Here is a 21165-nt window from a genome sequence, read left to right as displayed (position 1 = left end):
TAATAATATATGAGGTAATTTCAAGAGGTGTTATTAAAAGATTATCGAGGTAATTTGATTTTTGTATCTATTTTACCCTTAATTAAATACCATTTCTGACACAATTACCTTCAGATATCTACCAAATAACCTCATATGTTTGAAAATTTAGCTAAAACACCTCAACCACAAAAATTTAAAAATTAACAAAATACCCCCAACCACCCAAGACTACTGCTGGCCGCCAGCGACAGTTGCCGTAATGGCAACGATCAACAGATATGGTCGGTCGTGCACCGGTAAAGCCGTTATGCCAGATCTGGCTATTTTCATGGCCTTTTCATGATCTGTGGTTATTTCAAGGCCATATATCGGTGTACGACTGGCTAGATCCTACTGGTCATACACCATTACGGCAGCTACCAGCAATGGTGGTTGGCTGTTGGCAGTAGCTTGGGGTAGGTGGGGGTGATTTTGCTACAAATAAAAGTTTTATATAGCGAGGTATTTTAGCAAAATTTCAAATGTAGGGGGTTAAAAGAAATTATTCAAAAAATAATAATAAAAATAATATTATATTAATAGTTTAAAAGGAGGGTAATTTAGTATACTATATAACATATTCATCCATTTATCCTTCCAACCAAACATATTAATATAACATACCCATCAATTTATTTCAACCAGCCAAACACATTTCCCTAGACATTCCTAGTAATTTTTAAGGTAATTTATATTTGTATTAATATGACATTCCCAATAATAAAACATTCTCAGAACCAAATGCACCCAAAGAAAAAAGATGTTCTCAAATAAGATTGTCTAACGTTTCAAGGATTTTTATTATATTTAGTCTTATTTCATGTGGTTGAGTTTTTTTTTTTTTTTTTCTTAATTACATTTATATACTTTACATTGTAATCTATATTTATTTTTTCTTAAATATTAACAAAGAATCTTATAACAAGATAGAGTTGGAAGGTGGAAAGTAGCATTTCAAGTCAAGTCAACCAAAGTTTCCAATGGAGATTGTTAAACTTTGTGTTTCACAATGACCCAACTCCATCTTTTCGTGTTTCATACAACTTAACCTAACACTTTAAGACTTTTTTTTTAAGCAAATAATAATAATAATAATTTTAATTTTAATTTAAGATATTTGAAAAAAAAAATCAATTCATCTCTTGATATCAATCCATCAAACAAATAACGAGATTTAAAACTATTGATACTGTGATTTGTACTAATGAGAAGTACGTAGGATTCATAGGGGAAGCCACATAAGAGTTTGTATAAAACCTTTGATTTCGATGTTAGATCAATGAATGAACAGGAAATCAAAAAATGGCACAGAGAAAAAGATTTTTTGGCTCGGATACTAAGTGCAAATCCTACATCCACTATTCTTATATTATTTTCTGTATTTTCTTTGTGCACAAATACAACTTCCAAAATATAAATCAAAATCAGATCTGGCTATTTCTATGGCCTTTTCACAGCTATATTTGTGGTCGTTTCAAGGTTACATCTTTGGCCGTGAAACGGCCATAAAAATGTTCTTACCGGCGCACGACCAGCCAGATCCCACTGGTCATGCACCATTACGACAACTGCTGGCAATGGTGGCTAGCTATTGGCAATGGCTTTGGATGGGTGGAGATGGTTTTGCTACAAATAAAAAGTTTTATATGGCGAGATGCTTTAGCAAAATTTCAAATTTAGGGGGTTAAAAAAATAATATTATATTTATATTTTAAATGAATGGCAATTTAGTATTCTATATAATATACTCACTCATTCATCCTTCCAACCAAATATATTAATATAACATACCCATTAATTTATTCCAACCAGCCAAACACATTTCCCTAAACATTCCCAGTAATTTTCAAGGTAATTTATATTTTCATTAATATAACATTTCTAATAATAAAACATTCTCTGAATCAAATGCACCCAAAGAAAAAAGATGTTCCCAAATAAGATTGTCTAACGTATCAAGGATTTTTATTATATTTAGTCTTATTTCATGTGGTTGAGTTTTTTTTTTTTTTTTCTTTATTACATTTATATTACATTATAATCCATATTTATTTTTTCTTACATATTAACAAAGAATCTTATAACAAGATAGGGTTGGAAGGTGGAAAGTGGAAAGTGGAAAGTAGCATCTCAAGTCAAGTCCACCAAAGTTCCCAATGGAGATTGTTAAACTTTGTGTTTCACGATGAACCAACTCCATCTTTTCGTGTTTCACACGACTTAACATAACACTTTAAGACTTTATTTTTAAGCAAATAATAATAATAATAATTTTAATTTATGATATTTGAAGAAAAAAAAAAAAAAAAAGCCAACTCATCTCTTGATATCAATCCGTCAAACAAATAACCAGATTTAAAACTATTGATGTTGCGATTTACACCAACAAAAAATATGTAAGATTTATAGGGGAAGCCACGTAAGAGTTTGTATAAAACCCGTGATTTCGATGATAGATCGATGAATGAATGGAAAATCAAAAAAGGGCACAAAGAAAAAGATTTTTTGGTTTGGATGCTAAGTACAAATCCTATATTCACTGTTTTTGTATTTTCTTTGTGCACAAATATAGCTTCCAAAGTATAAATCAAAATCAAATTCCAAATTTAAATAAAAAGTAAACTTATATTATGGTATAATGGAAAGCTTATAAATAAAATTAACTTAAATATATAACACGTGATGTGAATCTGTGCTTTAGAGATTTACCACACACAAAAAAAAAAAAAACACTATAATAGTTCGACAAGTAGAACAAAAAGATTTCATTATTTATAATGTCTATCGAATGAAAAAATTGAGAAGTTGCAAACTATAACCAGGTTTACTAAATGATTTAGACATGCCCCGATGAATGATTTAGAGTGATTTTAGTCCCATAGTAAAAAATTACAAACTTGCAATCTTGAACAATGTTCTTCAATTTTAATAACCAAATTATTAAATAGGTCATCTACTCATTCACCCTTAATGAAAAGGGCCTAGACTCAGTACCAGCCAAATTTAGGATTTTTGTTCCGGGGGATTAATGGTATTAATCTAAAAAAAAAAAAAAAAACCTAGAAATTATAAATTATAAATTCTACTAAATTTTAAATTTTGTTTTAATTTTTAACCTTTAATTCTTACAAAAACCCTAACAGTAAATATTTATAATCATTGAAATCTTTTGTTTTATTTCAATTATTTGTTTGTTTGCTGAAAATATATTATTAAAACTACGAAGAAGGTAATCATACAATAGGATGAATCTCAATTCAAAGAAGAAAAAACTTAATTAAGTTTGAAGTTGGACAAAAGAGGTGGCCTAATTTAGTATGAAATTGGAGAAAATGGGTAAAAAAAACCTAATTAAGTTTAAAATTGGAAAGAAAAAAAAATTGAGTAAACAAAAAACTAATTAAGCTTAGAGGGTGATTTTTGGTATTAAACGGGGTTTTAAAAGACGTATTTTAAATCAAACGGAAGTACTTTCCCTTTCTTTAATTTGAATATAGCCATTTCTTATATTAACCCTTAAAGGTCTACACTCGGTGGGCAGTCCAGTCCAGCCCATTAAATTAACCCTTAAAGGCCTAGACTCCATGGGCAGCCCAGTTTTGCCCCAGTTGACGTAGTCCTTGTAGCTTCTAATTGGGAACGGGAAGTGCAAGGTTGAGTGAAGTTTGACCAAATCGGAAACCATGGAGGCAGTGGCGGAGGGACTATGGGGTCTGGCTGATTACCATGAAAACCGATCAGAAATTGGAAAGGCGGTGAAATGCCTTGAAGCCATTTGCCAAAGTCACGTTTCATTCTTACCCATAATTGAGGTGAAGACCCGTCTTCGTATAGCCACTCTTCTTCTTAAACACACCCACAACGTCAATCACGCTAAATCACATCTTGAACGTTCCCAATTGCTTCTTAAATCAATCCCATCTTGCTTTGAATTGAAGTGTAGAACTTTCAGTTTGCTCAGTCAATGTTATCATCTTGTTGGCGCCATCGCTCCTCAAAAGCACATTTTGTTCAAGGCTCTTGACCTTACTTCTTCTGCTCCACATGAGTATGTGCTCACTTTGACATTAAATATATTTATGTTTATTTTAATTAATCTATACATTTATGTAATTTTTACTTTTTTTTTTTTAATTTTGTTTGAAGGCTTGCAGTGAAGTTGTGGTCTTGTAATTTCAATTCTCAGCTTGCGAATGCTTTGATTATTGAAGGAGACTTTCAGACTTCCATGTCTGCACTACAATCTGGTTTTGTTTGTGCAACTGAAATTGCGTATCCCGATTTACAGGTTTCTTTCTGTTAAATATGTGAATAATACAAACTTTTCCATACAAGCAGAAGGACGAATGCATGTAAAATGTCAACTTAATAAATGTTCAATAAATATAGATGAATGAAGTGTCAATGAAAGAGTAGTGTCACGTCAGTTTATATACATTAGTTTGTACGGTTTGTATATGTAGCACCACTCTAATTACATACCCCAAATATTAGAAGAAAATAAATAAGTGATTGTATATATCTTTTTTTTTTAAAAAAAAAAAAGTCTTTTTCATGTCTACAATGATTGATTGATTTCTTTTTTCCATTTGTTTGTTAGATGTTTTTTGCAACTTCAATTCTACACGTGCACCTTATGCAATGGGATGATGATATTTCAGTTCAGATAGCTATGAAAAAGTGTGATGAGGTTTGGAAATCTATTGATCCAAATAGAGTAAGTGTTATTATTCTTGCTTACTTTAGCTTCCTTTGTTATAGAATTTGGATGAGATCTTTTTTGCTGAATTTGAATGTATTCTTCTCTTGCTTTTCATAATTTAAAGAGAGGACAATGCCTTGGTTTGCTCTTTTACAATGAGCTGCTGCACATATTCTATCGGCTTCGCATCTGTGATTACAAGAATGCTTCACAACATGTCGACAAATTGGATACAGCTATGAAGGCTGATTTGCAGAAAGTGCGAGAAGTTGAGCAGCTGGTGAGTGAACTTGATGCCTTGAATCAAAGTCTTTCCCGCCCTGACTTACCATCCGGGGAAAGGTCAGCTCTTTCTGGAAGACAAGCACAGCTTCAACGGCGGCTTAGAAGTGTGACAGAATCAAGCTTTGTAACTGGCAAAGACACGCTTGAACCTGCTTTTTTTGGAAATGCAAGACGGGCGTGGGGAGATAAGCTCATGCTTGCACCAGCTCCAATTGATGGGGAATGGCTACCAAAAAGTGCTGTTTATGCATTGGTTGACCTGATGGTGGTCATACTTGGGCGTCCAAAAGGACTTTTTAAGGAATGTGCAAAGCGGATTCAATCTGGAATGCATACTATCCTAGGTTAGTTCTTTTCCATCTTTCTCCCCTTCTGGTTACTCTAGGTTGATGTTTGATGCATCACTTAATTTAACTTTTAAAGAGAATCAGTAATTTGGTTGTGGTCTTTTGTATGAAAATATCAACAGTTGCTTGTGATATCATTGAATTTTGGTTTTGGCTTGCTTGTTTTAAATCTTTTGTTGACTAGCAGATCAGATATCTTTAATTTCTTTTATGGTTAAGGTTACATGCACTGCCAAGGAGCCTCAGTAATTATGTTTTTTGCAGATGCCCTAGTGAAACTTGGAATAACTGATGGTGTGAGAGGTATGAGTTTCAATTTCTGATGATGACTTAATTATATGGTTTCAACCCTTTTGTGCTTTTAAGGTCAGTTATTCAGTTGGCTTAAATTTTCTTTTGAGCAGAAGTGGATTTGCAACATTCAGCCATCTGGATGGCTGGTGTGTATTTAATGCTACTAATGCAGTTCCTTGAAAACAAAGTGGCTGTGGAACTCACTCGGTCTGAATTTGTTGAAGCACAGGAGGTAGGTGGTATGCCTCAAATATTGCCGTGCTCAGTCTTTTGCCTTTGTTTCACTTCTTTTTAGGAATTGTATGCTCCCCCTCCCCCCTGCCTAATAAAATTATTTTTGTGTGAAGATTCTTACCTAGACTAACTAGTTATTGATTCTGTCTTCAATATTCAAGATACTTGTCAATTTTAGATATGATATATGCTTGAAATCAGGTGGACGCTCTCATGGGGTTGGGTAATTAAATTTATTTCGATGAAACTTTTGTAACGTCTTATGTTTCAGTTTTCTGGAATTTTGCCTCTGTTGAATAGTTGATAAAGTTTCCATAAAATACGTATGTTATTGCTTGAGTACGTTTGCCCTCAATTGATTTTAAGCTCACTTTGCAGTATTTTTTCCCATGCATTGTCTTGTGTCATTTTCTATACAAAATTTAAGGGCTACCTGTAATGATAGTTGCAATTTGAAGTTGCTTAAATAGACAACTGGCTTTGAAAATATTGGATTCAGTTTGACTTTTATTTCTTTTGGTTGAAATTTAACTTTTTTCCTGTCATATGGTTTTTTGGTTTCTGTCTCTCGTCTTTTAGCATATCCTTTGTGTTTGTTTGCAATTCAAAAGTGAAGAAACAAAGTACTGTATCTGTATTTGCAGGCACTGATTCAAATGAAGAATTGGTTCATTAGGTTTCCAACCATTTTACAGGCTTGTGAGAGCATCATTGAGATGCTCAGGGGACAGTATGCTCATTCTGTTGGCTGTTATAGTGAAGCAGCTTTTCATTATGTTGAAGCAGCAAAGGTGTTGTTTAAGTTCTGACTTTTAGCTTGGACTTAGAAAATATTCTGTATTACCATTGACTTTACAATTTCAGCATTTTAATAATCTCCAAGGAGACAATATGCTTATAAGAAGCACACCTGTAAATTTTAGTATTTAGCAAATTCCAAATGACTACAAATCATATGCCTGTGTATATCAGTTTTCACGTTGTTTCAAAAATAAGGTTTTTTTTTTTTTTTTTTTTTTATATATATATATATATATATTTTTGTAATTCAATTGTGTTGATTGTGCAGCTAACAGAGAGCAAATCGATGCAAGCTATGTGCCACGCTTATGCAGCTGTCTCTTACTTCTGCATTGGAGATGCTGAATCATCTTCGCAGGTTATATTTTCCTGTAGTTAGTGGGTTATTACATTTTGTTTGCAATAGTAAGTTAGTACATAGTGGAGTCATTTTTTATGATAGTTTAGATTGTATCATTGATAAGTAGTTTGTATGCAGGCAATCGATTTGATTGGACCAGATTACCAAATGAAGGATTCTTTTATCGGAGTTCGAGAGGAAGCAAGTCGCCATTTTGCTTATGGCCTTCTATTAATGAGGCAACAAAATTTCCAAGAAGCAAGGTAGATGCTTGAGTTCTTTCACCTTCTGCAGCAATTAGGTCATTTTAGTGCAAACTTGGAAGAAATTTGCATTCCATGTGGAAATATTTATATCTATTGTGTTTTTTATGGATCAGAGACAAATTATTTTCCAAAGCTACTCTATTAAGTAATATGATCCATAGTTCATAGACAACATTTCTCATTTTTCCTTGGTAATGTTTCTGTAATGGTCACCTCTTACACGTTGTGGGTTTACACCTAAAATGCCATGGAAGACCGAATCGAAAGGTTTCATCATATTATGACCTCCAAATTTCCACATGAACGAGAAATTGATGCATGTTTTCTTTCAAAATCTGAGCTTAGACATCATCTGTTGGAAAAATAAAGAAAGAAAGAAAGAAAGAAAACCTATACACATGAATCTCTCTCTTTTTCTCACTCCTTATCCTGAAACAACTCTTATGCAGAAATCTCCTAGCCAAAGGTTTGCAGATTGCTCATAATCATATGGGGAACCTTCAACTTGTTTCTCAGTATTTGACAATCCTTGGGAGTTTGGCACTCGCTCTGCATGACACAGTACAAGCCAGAGAGATATTGAGATCGTCTCTTACATTGGCAAAGAAGCTTTCTGATATTCCAACTCAGATCTGGGTGCTATCTGTTTTGACAGGTATAGTTGTCCCTGTAGCTGTTAACTTTTATTGTGACTGGAAATTTGTTGGTTTCAGAGTTTAGCAATGTGGATTTGTGGCATTTTTCTGTTTTCATGATGTTCTACCCATCAGAAGGCATCCCATAGCCATCCTTGCTTCATGGTGTACACAACTATTTTGGGACAGGGGATGGGGAACAATAACTGATTGGTGAACTCAATTAAGAAAAAGATAATTTAAGTTAGTATAATTATTCTGAGTCTGAGGACCAGTTTATTCTTTATTAAGAGATTGCAGTATAACGTCACAAAATTGTTTTCGACTAGCTGATGCAGCCATGCATTCTTTCAGACCAACTTGTATTCAATTGGCATAGTTTTCTCCAGGTTTTGTTAATACTGCAGATGATGAAAATGAATGATTGGTTCAAATATCCTTTTGCTCAAATACTGTCAGTCTCTATTCAGTAGGAAAAATGCCCTGTCATGTGTATAAAACATTGTTCACGAGGTCAAAGAAGAAAAATGACAGTTTCACCATATTTCATTTTTCTGTTGATTTAATGTGATAACCTTTTGTGTAAATTCCAGTAATTCAAGATGAGAAGTCATATCAGTTATACCCCAGTGGTTGTGAAAGCAGTTTGCATTCTTTGTTACTCTGATTGAGTTCTTTTAAAACCACTATTGGTATGCTTATCTCATGCACTTTATTCAATGATTCTGCTTGTAGCTTTGTATCAACAGTTGGGTGAGAAAGGGAATGAAATGGAGAATGATGAATATCGAATAAAGAAGTTAGATGATCTGCAAAAGAGACTTGCCGATGCATATTCATCCATTCATCACATTGAATTAGTAAGGGTTCTTATATTTTTTGGCCTTATTGTCAGAAACAGCTAGATGTAACTAAGCAAAGTTTTTTATTTCTCGGTACTAACAATTGTTCCTCTTGTGTGTTTCTCTGAGCAGATTGACAAAGTAAAACTTGACGTTCAGCAATTTAATGAGCTTGACATTAAGCGTGCAATGGAAGGCCAATCTATGAGAGTCAATCTTGATATTCCAGAGTCTATTGGTCTATCGACACCATTACCCATGCCATCATCATCAAGGCTGGTTGATTTGGACACTGGGAGACGTGGGAAGAGAAAAATCTAGTTCCGTCTTTTCTCTTTTTTAAATAGTTTTATTTTGTTGGGGGTTTTGTAAATTTTTTAAGGTTTAGAAAAATTAAGCTTGATTAAGGTTAGTTAGCGAGGATAACCTTGTCAATTAGGTTTGATGCAGTGCAACACAAAGTCAAGAGATCAATATTGTTCATACCAACTTTGGATGTAAATCAAGCTTGGGGTAGGTTGTGTGTGATAAAAAAGAGAGAATTACGTTCATAGAACTTCAATTCATAGATTATAGAATATATTCCATTTTAGCCATATATGGCATTCTTCACATTCTAATTGTTGTATATTATTTGATTATTGTGTTTTTCCACTTTCTAAAATTACTGCATGCTTTCTTCTGGCATTATGGTATATTTGTATGTAGCATTATTAACCTTCTGACATTACTTCCCTCATAATTTACCATTGTGTCTAGGCAGACAGGTTGATTTGGTGGTGAGCCATCTTTATGTTTATCTTAATTTGGTCATTATCATGTCAATTGTCAAATGTATAGGCCCCATGGTTACTGGGTTTAAACTGTGTGCAGGTAGAGTTTGGAGAAGGAAAAAAAAGAGTTAAAGAAAAAAGAAAACATTTTGCCTTGATCAAATTTGTAGTGTAACAGTTGAAAATTTACATGTGAAAATTGTTTATCTTCATAGCAGGGACAGATTGTAGGCCTTTGAGAATCTACAGATTGTTTTGGCTGGAGTCCTTATACTTCCTCTTCAGTAGTCAGCCCAGATATTTCTTTAAGTGGTTTCCACATGAACTTTCTCCTGTGCATTGCATCAAAGTTATTGACTAACATCTACTAATTGCTTTGGGTTTAAAGATAAGTAGGACAGCTTACCAATTTCCACACTCTGCAATGACCCTCACTTTTGGACGGAGAGTTGGAAGCAAAGCTAGAAACTGCAATTCTGACTTTGACAGAACCTGTGCAAAGGTATGTTTGATATCAATTAGGTTACTTTTAATCAAAACATCGGTTCATATCATAACATTGTTGGACTGATAGCTGTTTGTTGTTTGATTTGAGTCATTATGCAGAAAATAGATGAATCAAATACTTGAGGTGAGGTGATTGTACCTTGGCTTCAATTATCCACAACACAAGTCCTTTGGCATTTGGGGGCAATGCAGCAAGCCTGTAATCAACTTCAGGTGGGAAGTACCACCTTGCTATTGGTTGTTTTCCCACATGGGCCTAGGATAGATTGGAGAATATATATTTATTCTTATAAATAATAAATATGTGTAAAGATTAAGTCAACAACTTACTGGACAAACAGGGTGAATCTTGGTTAGAGTTGTCTCGGGATCACCGAGTCCACGAGCAGTAAGATCGAGGAAGTAGTAGCCCTGGTAACCGAGGCGATTAAGGTAACGACCCTCGTAGCCTCCTTCATGTGGAGTATAAATGGCAAGGGCTTTGTGCTCCTCCACATCTGAGAGCCAACGCCCGATATCAGGTTTTATCAAATCACCCCCTATGAAATCTCCTATTCCAATACTACTAGTGCATTTCACTGTTCTAACTCTTCTAGTATTCCACATTTTAGGTGTTTTTGTTGGTTGGATATTGATGGAGGGTGCTCCATGGTTTAAGAAAGTTGCAGCAGCTGCCATAGTTGCCATTCACTTCAAACCAAAAACAAACCCAACTTTTGTTTGTTTGTATAATAATTTTCATTGTATGGTGGAGAAATAAGATAAGAAATTAGAGATTACTTTGCATACATCTCCTACATATATGCCATACTCACCACACATTCACTTTTTGAATTTATAGTCCGGAGAATGTGGACCCATGCAAATTAATTTGGCAAGTTATTTGATAACAATATTATTCCCATGAAATGTCAATATGTACATAGCTTAGCTGGTGAAAAAAGAACATAAAGCCTATTATTAAGATGGTCGAATCACAATATGTCCCCCTAGGTATTGCAAAACAACTCATCTCCCCTTGGTTTCAGAAACATTCAATTTCTCCCAAACGTTCATCTCCATCCACCCAAATTTTGTTTGATCGGATTTGATCATCGAACAGTATAATTTTATGAGTAATTCCTCAGTAAAATCCCTAATTTTATAATATATCATATAGATAAATTTTAAAAACCATTTAATTTTTCAGATTAATTAAAAGGAAAAATATAATTTTCACTTAACTTATATTTATTCATCTGATACAATAGACATGGTGCACAATATAACTTTTCTAATTCTGACACGTGCATATTGCTATCTATATGCTTTAATTTTTAAACAAAATTGTATAATTTATTATGCTATACAAAATTTATATTTTCTTGTAAGTTTTTTTTTTTTTTTAAATATTATGAGTTCTAATGAATAATTTTTAATAAGTTTTTTAAATTTTTTCTATAATTTTTTTAATAATTAATTTAAACTTAAGTTAAGCTGGAAAAAGATAGTTTTTAAATGAATAAATGATTGTGAATAAATACTTATTTAAAAGCTTTATTTGAAAAGATAATGTAAATTGACACGTATAATGATGCACCAATCATAGTATATTCAACATGGTATTATCATCAACATAGAATAATATAATATTTAATGCAAACTGATACAATATAGTACAAAAATATAATACAATACTATATGCAGTCAAGTGTGACACATTAAGCATGCCTCAAGTTAATTATATATCGAATTATATATCATCCATAAGATATAAGGGGTGGTAACTGTTAGACCCTTAAAGAGTGTCATGGGCATGGGCAGGCATGTCTCTTTCATCCTTGACCATAGCCTTGCCTAGATGGTGCATGAGAGCAAGCAATAAAAGGATGGGTGGTGTGCCTTAAATAAGCACACGAGACAGTACTGAGTGAGCTACCAATTTTGAGGTGTTTGGGTGTTAGGGTGCCAAACACACATTTATGGAGGATGATGAGCACACAGACAGATAAATATGCAGGTGGAAGCACTTGCAAGCATATACATGTGTAGGCAAAGCATATGTTTGCATGGGCGTTAGAGCATCCATGATCAGATCAAGTAGTGCACGGGTTGGGACGTGCACAACAGCACAAGCGCATAATGTGCATAGTAAGCAACTAAGTACACACACAAGGCAGGAAAGTGCATGGGTGTGCATGAGGAAATATGCCAAGTTGATTGGAATGTTAAGGCAAAGTTGGATGGTTGCGTAGACAAGACTGAGGGACGGTTATACATGTTTAGATGAAACATGTACAGTTACGCAAGTGCTTGGTAACTGCTAAAGTTTGTAACTGCTTCTTGTAACTGTTTAAGTAACTGCCTTGCCAATATTAATCTAAGGCAAGAAAGCTATTTATTCAGTGAAAAAGGGGTGTTATGTGTGTGTGTGTGTGTGTGTGTGTGTGTGTGTGTGTGTGTGTGTGTGTGTGTGTGTGTGTGTGTGTGTATGCCATTTCTGTAAACTTGAGTGATGTAATCTGTGAGTTTGGGAATCAGATTGTAACAGTGGGGAAAGGCATTCATGTAATCCTTGTATTTTGTATAATTAATATAAGGTTGGGAGTTTTTCCTATAGATTGTTGTCTTTATACTTTGGTAGCCTCTCTTCACTATTGTTGTTGTAAATTGTAATAGGGATACACACGTTTGGGGAGGCTTACAAGCAATTGATGTGCTTGTGCCACATAGTGCCTAGGCAGGAATTTAGACCTTGTGACATTGGTATCAGAGCCCGGTTAAACCAAGTTTGTGTTAAAACTTTCCTTGTTGCTTTTTCATGTCAAGACGAGCTGAGATGGAAGTATTAAGGGAGAGAGATTGACTCGATTGGAAGAAATGATTGGTGATGCTTAAGATGGTCAAGCTATGGCCATCAACGAAAGATTGAATCATTTTGATCAGAGTTTTGAAATGCTCCATAAGCAATTTATGGAATTGGTAGATTTGTCAAACAAAAGACTTGATGCCTTGGAGGATGATAATGTCTTGTTGAAACATGTTGTGCACCAAGGCTTTGATAGGGGAAGCACAATAAAATCAAAGTACCTGAACCCAAGGCTGTTCAGGGTGCTAGAAACGCCAATTAATTGGAGAACTTTTTATAGGACATGAAGCAATACTTTGAAGTCGCAAAAGTCCTTGATGCCAAGGAAATGTTTATAACCAGTATGTATTTGGCTAAAGATGCTAAGCTGTGGTGGCGTACCAAGTTGGTAGACGATGTGAGTGCAGGTAGACCCAAGGTTGATACTTGGTACAGACTGAAGAAGGTACTCAATGATCAGTTCTTATCAGGGAATACATCTTGGATGGCTTGATCAATTAAAAAGCTCCAGGATAAGGGTACTATGAGGGAATATGTGAAGGAATTTAGCTCCTTGATATTAGACATCCAAAATATGTCCGAGGAGGACAAACTGTTTAACTTCATGCGGGCTAGCAAGGTTGGGCACAAGTTGAGTTGAGAAAGCAAAACGTAAGGGATTTGCCTAATGTAATTGCTACTGCTAATGGGTTACTGGACTTTAAGACCACTAAGGAGAAAAAGCCTATTGCTATTATAAAATCAAAGAAGAAGGATGATCGGGAGATAAAAGGAAGTAAGAAGAAAGAATTTCGGCCTCAGAAGAAAAATCCTACCAATGATAAGGGGAAGGCAAGTGGTGGGAGTAATTTTTCTAAACATAACAAAGAGGACAAAGCAATGTCTAACTGTTTTATTTGTGGGACACCATATCGGGCAAGGGATTGCCCAAAGAGAGAAAAGTCGAACGCTTTAATTGGCAAAAAGGAAGAGCCTAGTTGGGAGCAGACTTAAATGAATCCTATGCAATTGTTAAAACTGTGGGGGTAGTGACTGTTTCGAAGATAGGAAATGATGCTACTTATCTTGGAGTTATGAGCAAGGGTGTTGCTTGTAATGCTTTACTGTTCGTTGATATTAAAGTGAAGGATGGACAAGTTAAAGCCTTATTAGACACGGAGGCAACCCTTAATTTTATGGCAATAGAGTTGTTGCAATATTAGGACTAGCACTCTTATAAAGTCCCACAACAGTGAAGATTATTAACTCTAATGCATGAGGGGTGATAGGAATAACCTACAATGTGTTTGTGTGTATGGGTTGTTGGATATGAAAGATTAATTTGACATTTGTTCCTTTAGCTGACTTTGATATCATCTTAGGAGTAGACTTCTTTAAATGAGCAAATGTGTTGGCAATGCCCTACTTGAATAAAATGATGATCAATTTTGAATCTGGTCCTTGTTTTGTGCTGTGCCGCTCATTGCGAAATAGTAGTAAATCAAGCCACTTGAGGCTTACTACTATTTTAGCCACAATCGTAAAACATGGATGGAAGAAAGGTCATGAAACCTGTCTAGCAACATTCATAGAATTAAAACCTAATAAAAAGGTTGAAGTCCCAGATATAGTGGCAAAACTATTACATGAGTTTGAAGATGTAATGTCACGTGAGTTGCCCAAAGAACTTCCTCCAAGGTAGGCTATCAATCATAGAATCAAGCTAGAACCTAAGGCATTCCCACATGCTCGCCCACCATATAGGATGTCTCCTATGAGCTAAAAGAACTTTGGAAATAGCTCAATGAATTGCTTGAGGCATGTGCAATAAGACCTTCCAAGGCTCCCTTTGGTGCTCTTGTTTTGTTTCAAAAGAAACAAGATGGAACCCTTCGTATGTGTGTCGACAATGAGGCTCTAACAAGATTACCATCAGGAACAAGTATCATGTTCCCCTTGTTAAAGACCTAGACAGGTCGAGGGAAGCTGCTATTTTTACTAAATTGGACTTGTGGTCAGGGTATTGGCACGTCAAGATTATTGTGAGAGATGAACCTATAACCATATGTGTTACAAGGTATGGTTTGTATGAATTTTTAGTCATGTCGTTTGGCTTGATAAATGCACCAGTTACATTCTGCAATTTAATGAATGAAATGTTATATCAATTTTCGTATGATTTTGTGATCGTATATCTGGATGATATAGTCGTCTATAGTCAAGATTTAGAAGAACTTTTGGTTCATTTGAGAAGGGTATTGATGCGGTTGCGGGAGCATTGATTTTATGTTAAGATGGAGAAATGCGAATTTTCTAATCGAGAGATCATGTTCTTGGGGCACTTTGTGAGTAAGAGCCAAGTGAGAATAGATCTAAATAGGGTGCAAGCAATAGTGGAATGGTTAGCTCCTATACAGATAACTGAATTGAGATCTTTCTTAGGTTTGACAAATTATTACTGCAATTTTATTGCAGGTTACTCTAAGAAGGCAACACCATTGACGAATTTGTTGAGAAAAGGGCAACAATAGGAGTGGACAGAAACATGTGTGACATGGCTTTCTATAAATTGAAGGAAGTCATTGCTTTAAAACCGGTATTAAGGTTGCCTAATTTTGAGTTACCTTTTGAAGTTCATATCAATGCTTCAGAGAAAGCTATTAGTCGAGTGTTGGTATAAAAAGGGCCTCCTATTGCTTTTGAAAGCCAAAAATTGAATGAGGCAGAGCAACAGTATTTTGCTTATAAGAAAGAAATGGAGGCTGTTATGCATAGTTTACAAGTTTGGTGGGTGTATTTGCTAGGAACAAAATTTTTGTGGTAACAGACAATATGGCCAACACTTTCTTTAAAACACAGAAGAAGTCGTCCCCAAAACAGACTCGGTGGCGGGATTTTTTAGCTGACTATGAATTCACATGGCAACATAAACTCAAGAGGCACAACCCAGTTTCCAATGCCTTAAGTTAGAAAGAGGTGATTGTTACCCTATATGCAATATCCCATGTGGAATCCAATATGTTGTATAGACTACAAGTGGTCCCAACAAGATGCCAAATACAAGGACTTATTGAACAAGTTTGAAAGGGGATTGTAAGGTGATATTGGTTGGAGGACTAGTTGTTGTATGCCAAAGAGGATAGACTATATGTCCCGAACAAGGGTGGATTGAGACGATTGTTGTTAAAAGAAGTTCATGATGCACCATGGGCAGGTTATCCCAACAGAGAAAGAACTTTGGCTTTGTTGGCAAGGGATTACTATTGGCCTAAGATGGAAGTTGATATTAAATCCTATGTAAAGACTTGTCTTGTATGTCAGCAAGACAAGACAGAAATGGGGGAGGACGGCAGGGTTGTTGTAGCCTCTACCCATTCCCGAGTGGTCTTCGATGTTAGCCTCTCTTGATTTCATCAATGGGTTTCAGAAGGTAGAAGGAATATCCTCTATGCTTGTTGTGGTAAACAGGTTTTCTAAGTATGCAATTTTTATGGTAGCCCTAGATGCTTATATGATTGATACAATTGCTACTTTTTTATTTTATAAAAATTTGGTGAAGTACTTTCGGGTGCTGATGGATTTAGTTAGTGATTGAGATGCAAGGTTTACTGAAAAGTTTTGGATTGCTCTTTTCAATATGATGGGAACTGAATTGAATTTTTTTATAGCTAACCACCCACAGACGGATGGTCAGACTGAGTTGGTAAACACATTGCTGAAAGAATATTTCGACATTATGCGACAACTAACCAACATAATTGGCTAGACTTGTTAGACACTACACAGTTTTACTATAATCTTCATAAATCATCTTCAACAGATTTAAGACCCTTCGAGTTGGTCTTGGGACAACAACCATTGACACTCGTGGAAATTGCAAAATAGCCAACATGGAGAAAATTTTATGCTGCTTATAAGGTGGCTAGGGATAGGTAGGAGCTTATAGATCAAGCCCAAGACAGTTTGCATATAGCAAGCAAGAATTAAGAAATATGTTAATGCTAAAAGGAGACCTTTAGAATTTGGTGTAGGTGACCAAGTGCTACTCAAACTCATTCCTCAAATCTGGAAGAACATTAATAACAAGCTAGTGCACAAGGGATTGGTGCCGAAATATGATGCACCATTTGAGATCTTAAGCAAAGTGGGTGTTGTTGCTTATAGATTGAAGCTGCATGAATGAATCAAGGTGTATCCCACATTCCATGTTAGTTTCTTGAAACCTTTCTGTGAAGACAAAGATGATTCTTCACAGACCCACGCTAAGAGAGCTCCTCTTATGATTAGGAAACAATTTGATGATAAGATTGAGAAGATCCTAAATCACCTGAGGATGGGACATCATAAGAAGAATGGTCAGATGGAGTATTTGGTGAAATGGAAGAAGGGTAATAAAATTGAAATTTCATGGGAGAGAGACATTGATTTGTGGTAGTTTGAAGAGGTTGTGACAGAGTACATTTCCACCATTTTGACGAGGACATCTGGTTCTTTTTGTGGGAGTGGTTTGTTAGACCCTTAAAGAATGTCGTAGGCATGGGCTGGGAGGCGACTTTCATCCTTGGTCATACCCTTGCCTAGATAGTGCATGGGAGCATGTAATATGAGGATGGGTGGTGTGCCTTAAGCAAGCACACGAGGCAGCAGTAAGTGAGCTGCCAATTTTGAGGTGTTTGGGCATTGGGGTGCCAAACACACACTGATGGAGGATGACAAGCACATAGACAGATAGACTTACGAGAGGGAGCACAGGCAAGCAGAGCATGTGTTAGCATAGGTGTTGAGGCATCCATGAGTAGATCAAGCAGTGCACGAGCTAGGACATGCACAAGCGGGTAATTTGTGTATTAAGTAGTTGAGTAAACACATAAGGCAAGCAACAAAGTGTATGGGTGTGCATGAGGAAATATGCCAAGCTGATGGAATGCTGAGACAAAGTTGGATAGCTGCTTAGACAAGACTAAGGGACAACTATATATGTTTAGATGAAATATGTACATTAACCCAAGTGTTTGGCAACTGCTGAAGTTTGTAATTGTTTATATAACTTCCTTGCCAATATTAATCTAAGGCAAGCAAGTTGTCTATTCAGTGAGAGACGAGTGTTATGTGCGTGTGTATGTCAAAGCTATAAACTTGAGTGTTGTAATCTGTGAGTTTGAGAATCAAATTATAATAGTGGGGAAACACTGTGTGTGTGGGCATTCATGTAATCCTTGTATTATGTATAATTAATATAGGTTGGGAGTTTTTCCTGCAAATTTTTATCTTTATACTTTGGTAGCCTCTCTTCACTATTGTTGTTGTAAATTGTAACAGGGATACACACATTCAAGAAGGCTTACAAACAATTGATGTGCTTGTGCTGCACAAAGCCTAGATGGGAATTTAGGCCCTGTGATAATAATATATGCAAATGGGATGGGTTCTGTAGGTTCCAGCTATTGTTTTAAAACTCAGACCGGCCCATGCGACTGGGAATTGAATTCTTATTCAGTCCGAGTACATCCTAAACTTGGTTATAGCAATTGTGCCGGATTGACCCAAGGTTAAATCGGCGGAACAATGCTGATCATCAATTCCACCATCAAGTCAAAGAACCAATCAACTCTAGTCTGCCATTTTTGCTATTTTCCAATATATTTGCACCAAAAATCATGGAAACACTACCCAAACGCCAATTCACGCCTTTTTGGCTTGATTTCATCGCCTTTGCCTTCTCTAGATCCCGATTTCTTCTTCGCGCCGCACAACCTTTAGTAGTCCACATTGCCATCAGTCATCCACATCGCCATGACTCATCCACACCATATCGTCCAACTACTGCCGACACCATCTCACCAGCCTGCCATCTCCATGGTTGTTGCGATCGTGCAACAAGCCACAGTGCACGATCAATTATATATATTATAATTTTGTCTTGATATATTTTTTGTTTAAAATATTTTTTTTGAAAAAAAAAATAGTTTATTTCATGTTTATATTATATTAAAATNAATGTTACAATAAACTAAACTGTAACAGGTTAAGAATGTTACAGAACAAAAAACTTATTTATAGCATTTTGAGAATGTTACAGAAAACTAAACTGTAATAGGTTAAAAATATTACAGAAAACTTATTTATAGCATTTATGCAGTGTTACAAAAAATCATTCGTAACTACGAATAAGTGCTACAATATACTTAACAACAGCATTTTATGATAGTTACTGAAATGATTAGTAACATGCAAAAAGTGTTACCAATGTCCGATTTTTAGTAACATAGATTGTCATAGCATCCTTATAAATGCTACGAATTACCCACAGTAACACTTTTTGCATGTTACCGTAGGCCATTTTTGTTGTAGTTATACCCAAGTGCTTGGTAACCATTGAAGTTTGTAACTGTTTATATAACTTCCTTGCCAATATTAATCTAAGGCAAGCAAGTTGTCTATTCAGTGAGAGACGAGTGTTATGTGTGTATGTATGTCAAAGTTATAAACTTGAGTGTTGTAATCTGTGAGTTTGGGAATCAGATTATAATAGTGGGGAAACACTCTGTGTGTGGGCATTCATGTAATCCTTGTATTATGTATAATCAATATAGGTTGGGAGTTTTTCCTGCAGATTCTTGTCTTTATACTTTGGTAGCCTCTCTTCACTATTGTTGCTATAAATTGTAACAGGGATACACACGTTTAGGAAGGCTTACAAGCAATTGATGTGCTTGTGCTGCACAAAGCCTAGATGGGAATTTAGGCCCTGTGATAATAACATATGCAAATGGGATGGGTTCCGCAGGTTCCACCCATTGTTTTAAAACTCAGACCGGCCCATGCGACTGGGAATTGAACTCTTATTCGGTCCGAGTACATCCTAAACTTGGTTATAGCAATTCTGCCGGATTTGACCCAAGGTTAAATCGTCAAAAAAAATGCCGATCGTCGATTCCACCATTAGGTCAGAGAACCAATCAACTCTATCGGCCATTTTTGCTGTTTTTCGACATATTTGCACCAAGAATCATGGAAACATTGCCCAAACGTCGATTCACGCCTTTTTGGCTTGATTTCATCGCCTTTGCCTTTCTAGATCCCGATTTCTTCTTCGCGCCGCACAACCTTTAGCAGTCCACATTGCCATCAATCATCCACGTCGCCATGACTCATCCACACCATATCGTCCATCTATTGCTGACTCCATCTCACCAGTCTGCCATCTCCATTTTTGTTGCGATCGTGCTACAAGCCATAGTGCACGATCAATTATATATATTATAATTTTTTCTTGATATATTTTTTGTTTTAAATATTTTTTTTTTAAATAAAAATAGTTTATTTCACGTTTATATTATATTAAAATGAGATAACATTTTGTTATGTTACGTTAAAAGTAAATCAATTATATATATCCTAATTTTGGTAATTTATTATGAAATAAGTATTTTTATAATGAGTATTAAAAACAACTTTTTCAATTACTATTAATTGATAAAAAGTTATATATATATAATAGTTTTAAAAAATAGGATTTAATTATTACATGAAAGTTATTTGGTAATGTTACTACAATTCTTTATTATTATTTTTTTTATCAAACAAATAGTAAATTAAGCTTAAATATTAATTTTTGGAAACAAATAGATAAATAATGAAAAATAAATAAACTTATTTATCTGCAACAAACTAGATAGATATTTAAAATATATATACTAATTTGTAATAATTTAATTGTAATTATGCCAAAAAGAATTATTTAAAATAAATCAGATAAAAAAAATTGATAAAAATTTTTAATCAATTAAGTTATAATTATAACTAAAAGTAACTATTTTTAAATCCATTATGATATTAAGACTAAGGGAAATGATTTTTAAGTCCCATGAAATTGATTAGCATTCCCCTCTTTGATTGTATTTTTGTTTTGATCGGCAAAAATTACTATAAATTTTCTAACACATTGTAGCATTTTTCTTATTTCAAATATTTCTTTGTTTGATAAAAATATATTATTAAAATTATGGAGAAAGTAGTCACACAACGGGATGAATATGGATACGAAGAAAAAAAACAGCTTCAAATTTGAAATTAGGAAAAAAAAATGGTAGAAACAAAAACCCCAATTAAGTTTGAAATTGGGAAAATAGGGGTAAACAAAAACCCTGATTAAGTTTGAAATTGGAAAATGGGGTGTAAACAAAAAACTTAATTAAGTAGCAACATTAAATAAGGTTTAAAGAGATTTTTCAAAAATATAATAAAGATATACTTAGCAATGGGGGATGCTGATGAACTTGATGGGGCTA

The 21165-nt window shown here is 34.9% G+C and overlaps 2 protein-coding genes across 2 annotated transcripts; one reads left to right on the top strand and one right to left on the bottom strand.

Annotated features, from left to right (window-relative positions):
- Positions 1-3611: 3611 nt before the first annotated feature.
- Positions 3612-9379, top strand: LOC116113413 (sister chromatid cohesion protein SCC4). Its single transcript, XM_031399570.1, has 12 exons — positions 3612-4069; positions 4168-4309; positions 4622-4738; positions 4848-5352; positions 5620-5658; positions 5760-5881; positions 6528-6674; positions 6953-7042; positions 7163-7287; positions 7740-7945; positions 8661-8785; positions 8900-9379. Exons 1-12 carry the CDS (start codon positions 3705-3707, stop codon positions 9086-9088), a joined length of 2172 nt encoding a protein of 723 aa, XP_031255430.1. The 5' UTR covers positions 3612-3704; the 3' UTR covers positions 9089-9379.
- A 289-nt stretch (positions 9380-9668) lies between these two features.
- On the bottom strand, positions 9669-10833 carry LOC116113414 (NAD(P)H-quinone oxidoreductase subunit N, chloroplastic). Its single transcript, XM_031399571.1, has 4 exons — positions 10378-10833; positions 10187-10303; positions 9947-10032; positions 9669-9872 (listed from the first exon to the last, which is right to left on the bottom strand). Exons 1-4 carry the CDS (start codon positions 10732-10734, stop codon positions 9809-9811), a joined length of 624 nt encoding a protein of 207 aa, XP_031255431.1. The 5' UTR covers positions 10735-10833; the 3' UTR covers positions 9669-9808.
- Positions 10834-21165: the final 10332 nt, after the last annotated feature.

This window comes from Pistacia vera, unplaced genomic scaffold, assembly GCF_008641045.1.
Source record: "Pistacia vera cultivar Batoury unplaced genomic scaffold, PisVer_v2 Contig679, whole genome shotgun sequence".
Lineage (NCBI taxonomy): Eukaryota > Viridiplantae > Streptophyta > Magnoliopsida > Sapindales > Anacardiaceae > Pistacia > Pistacia vera.
The sequence above is the reverse complement of the archived record's forward strand: the minus strand, read 5'-3'. Positions and strand labels throughout refer to the sequence as shown.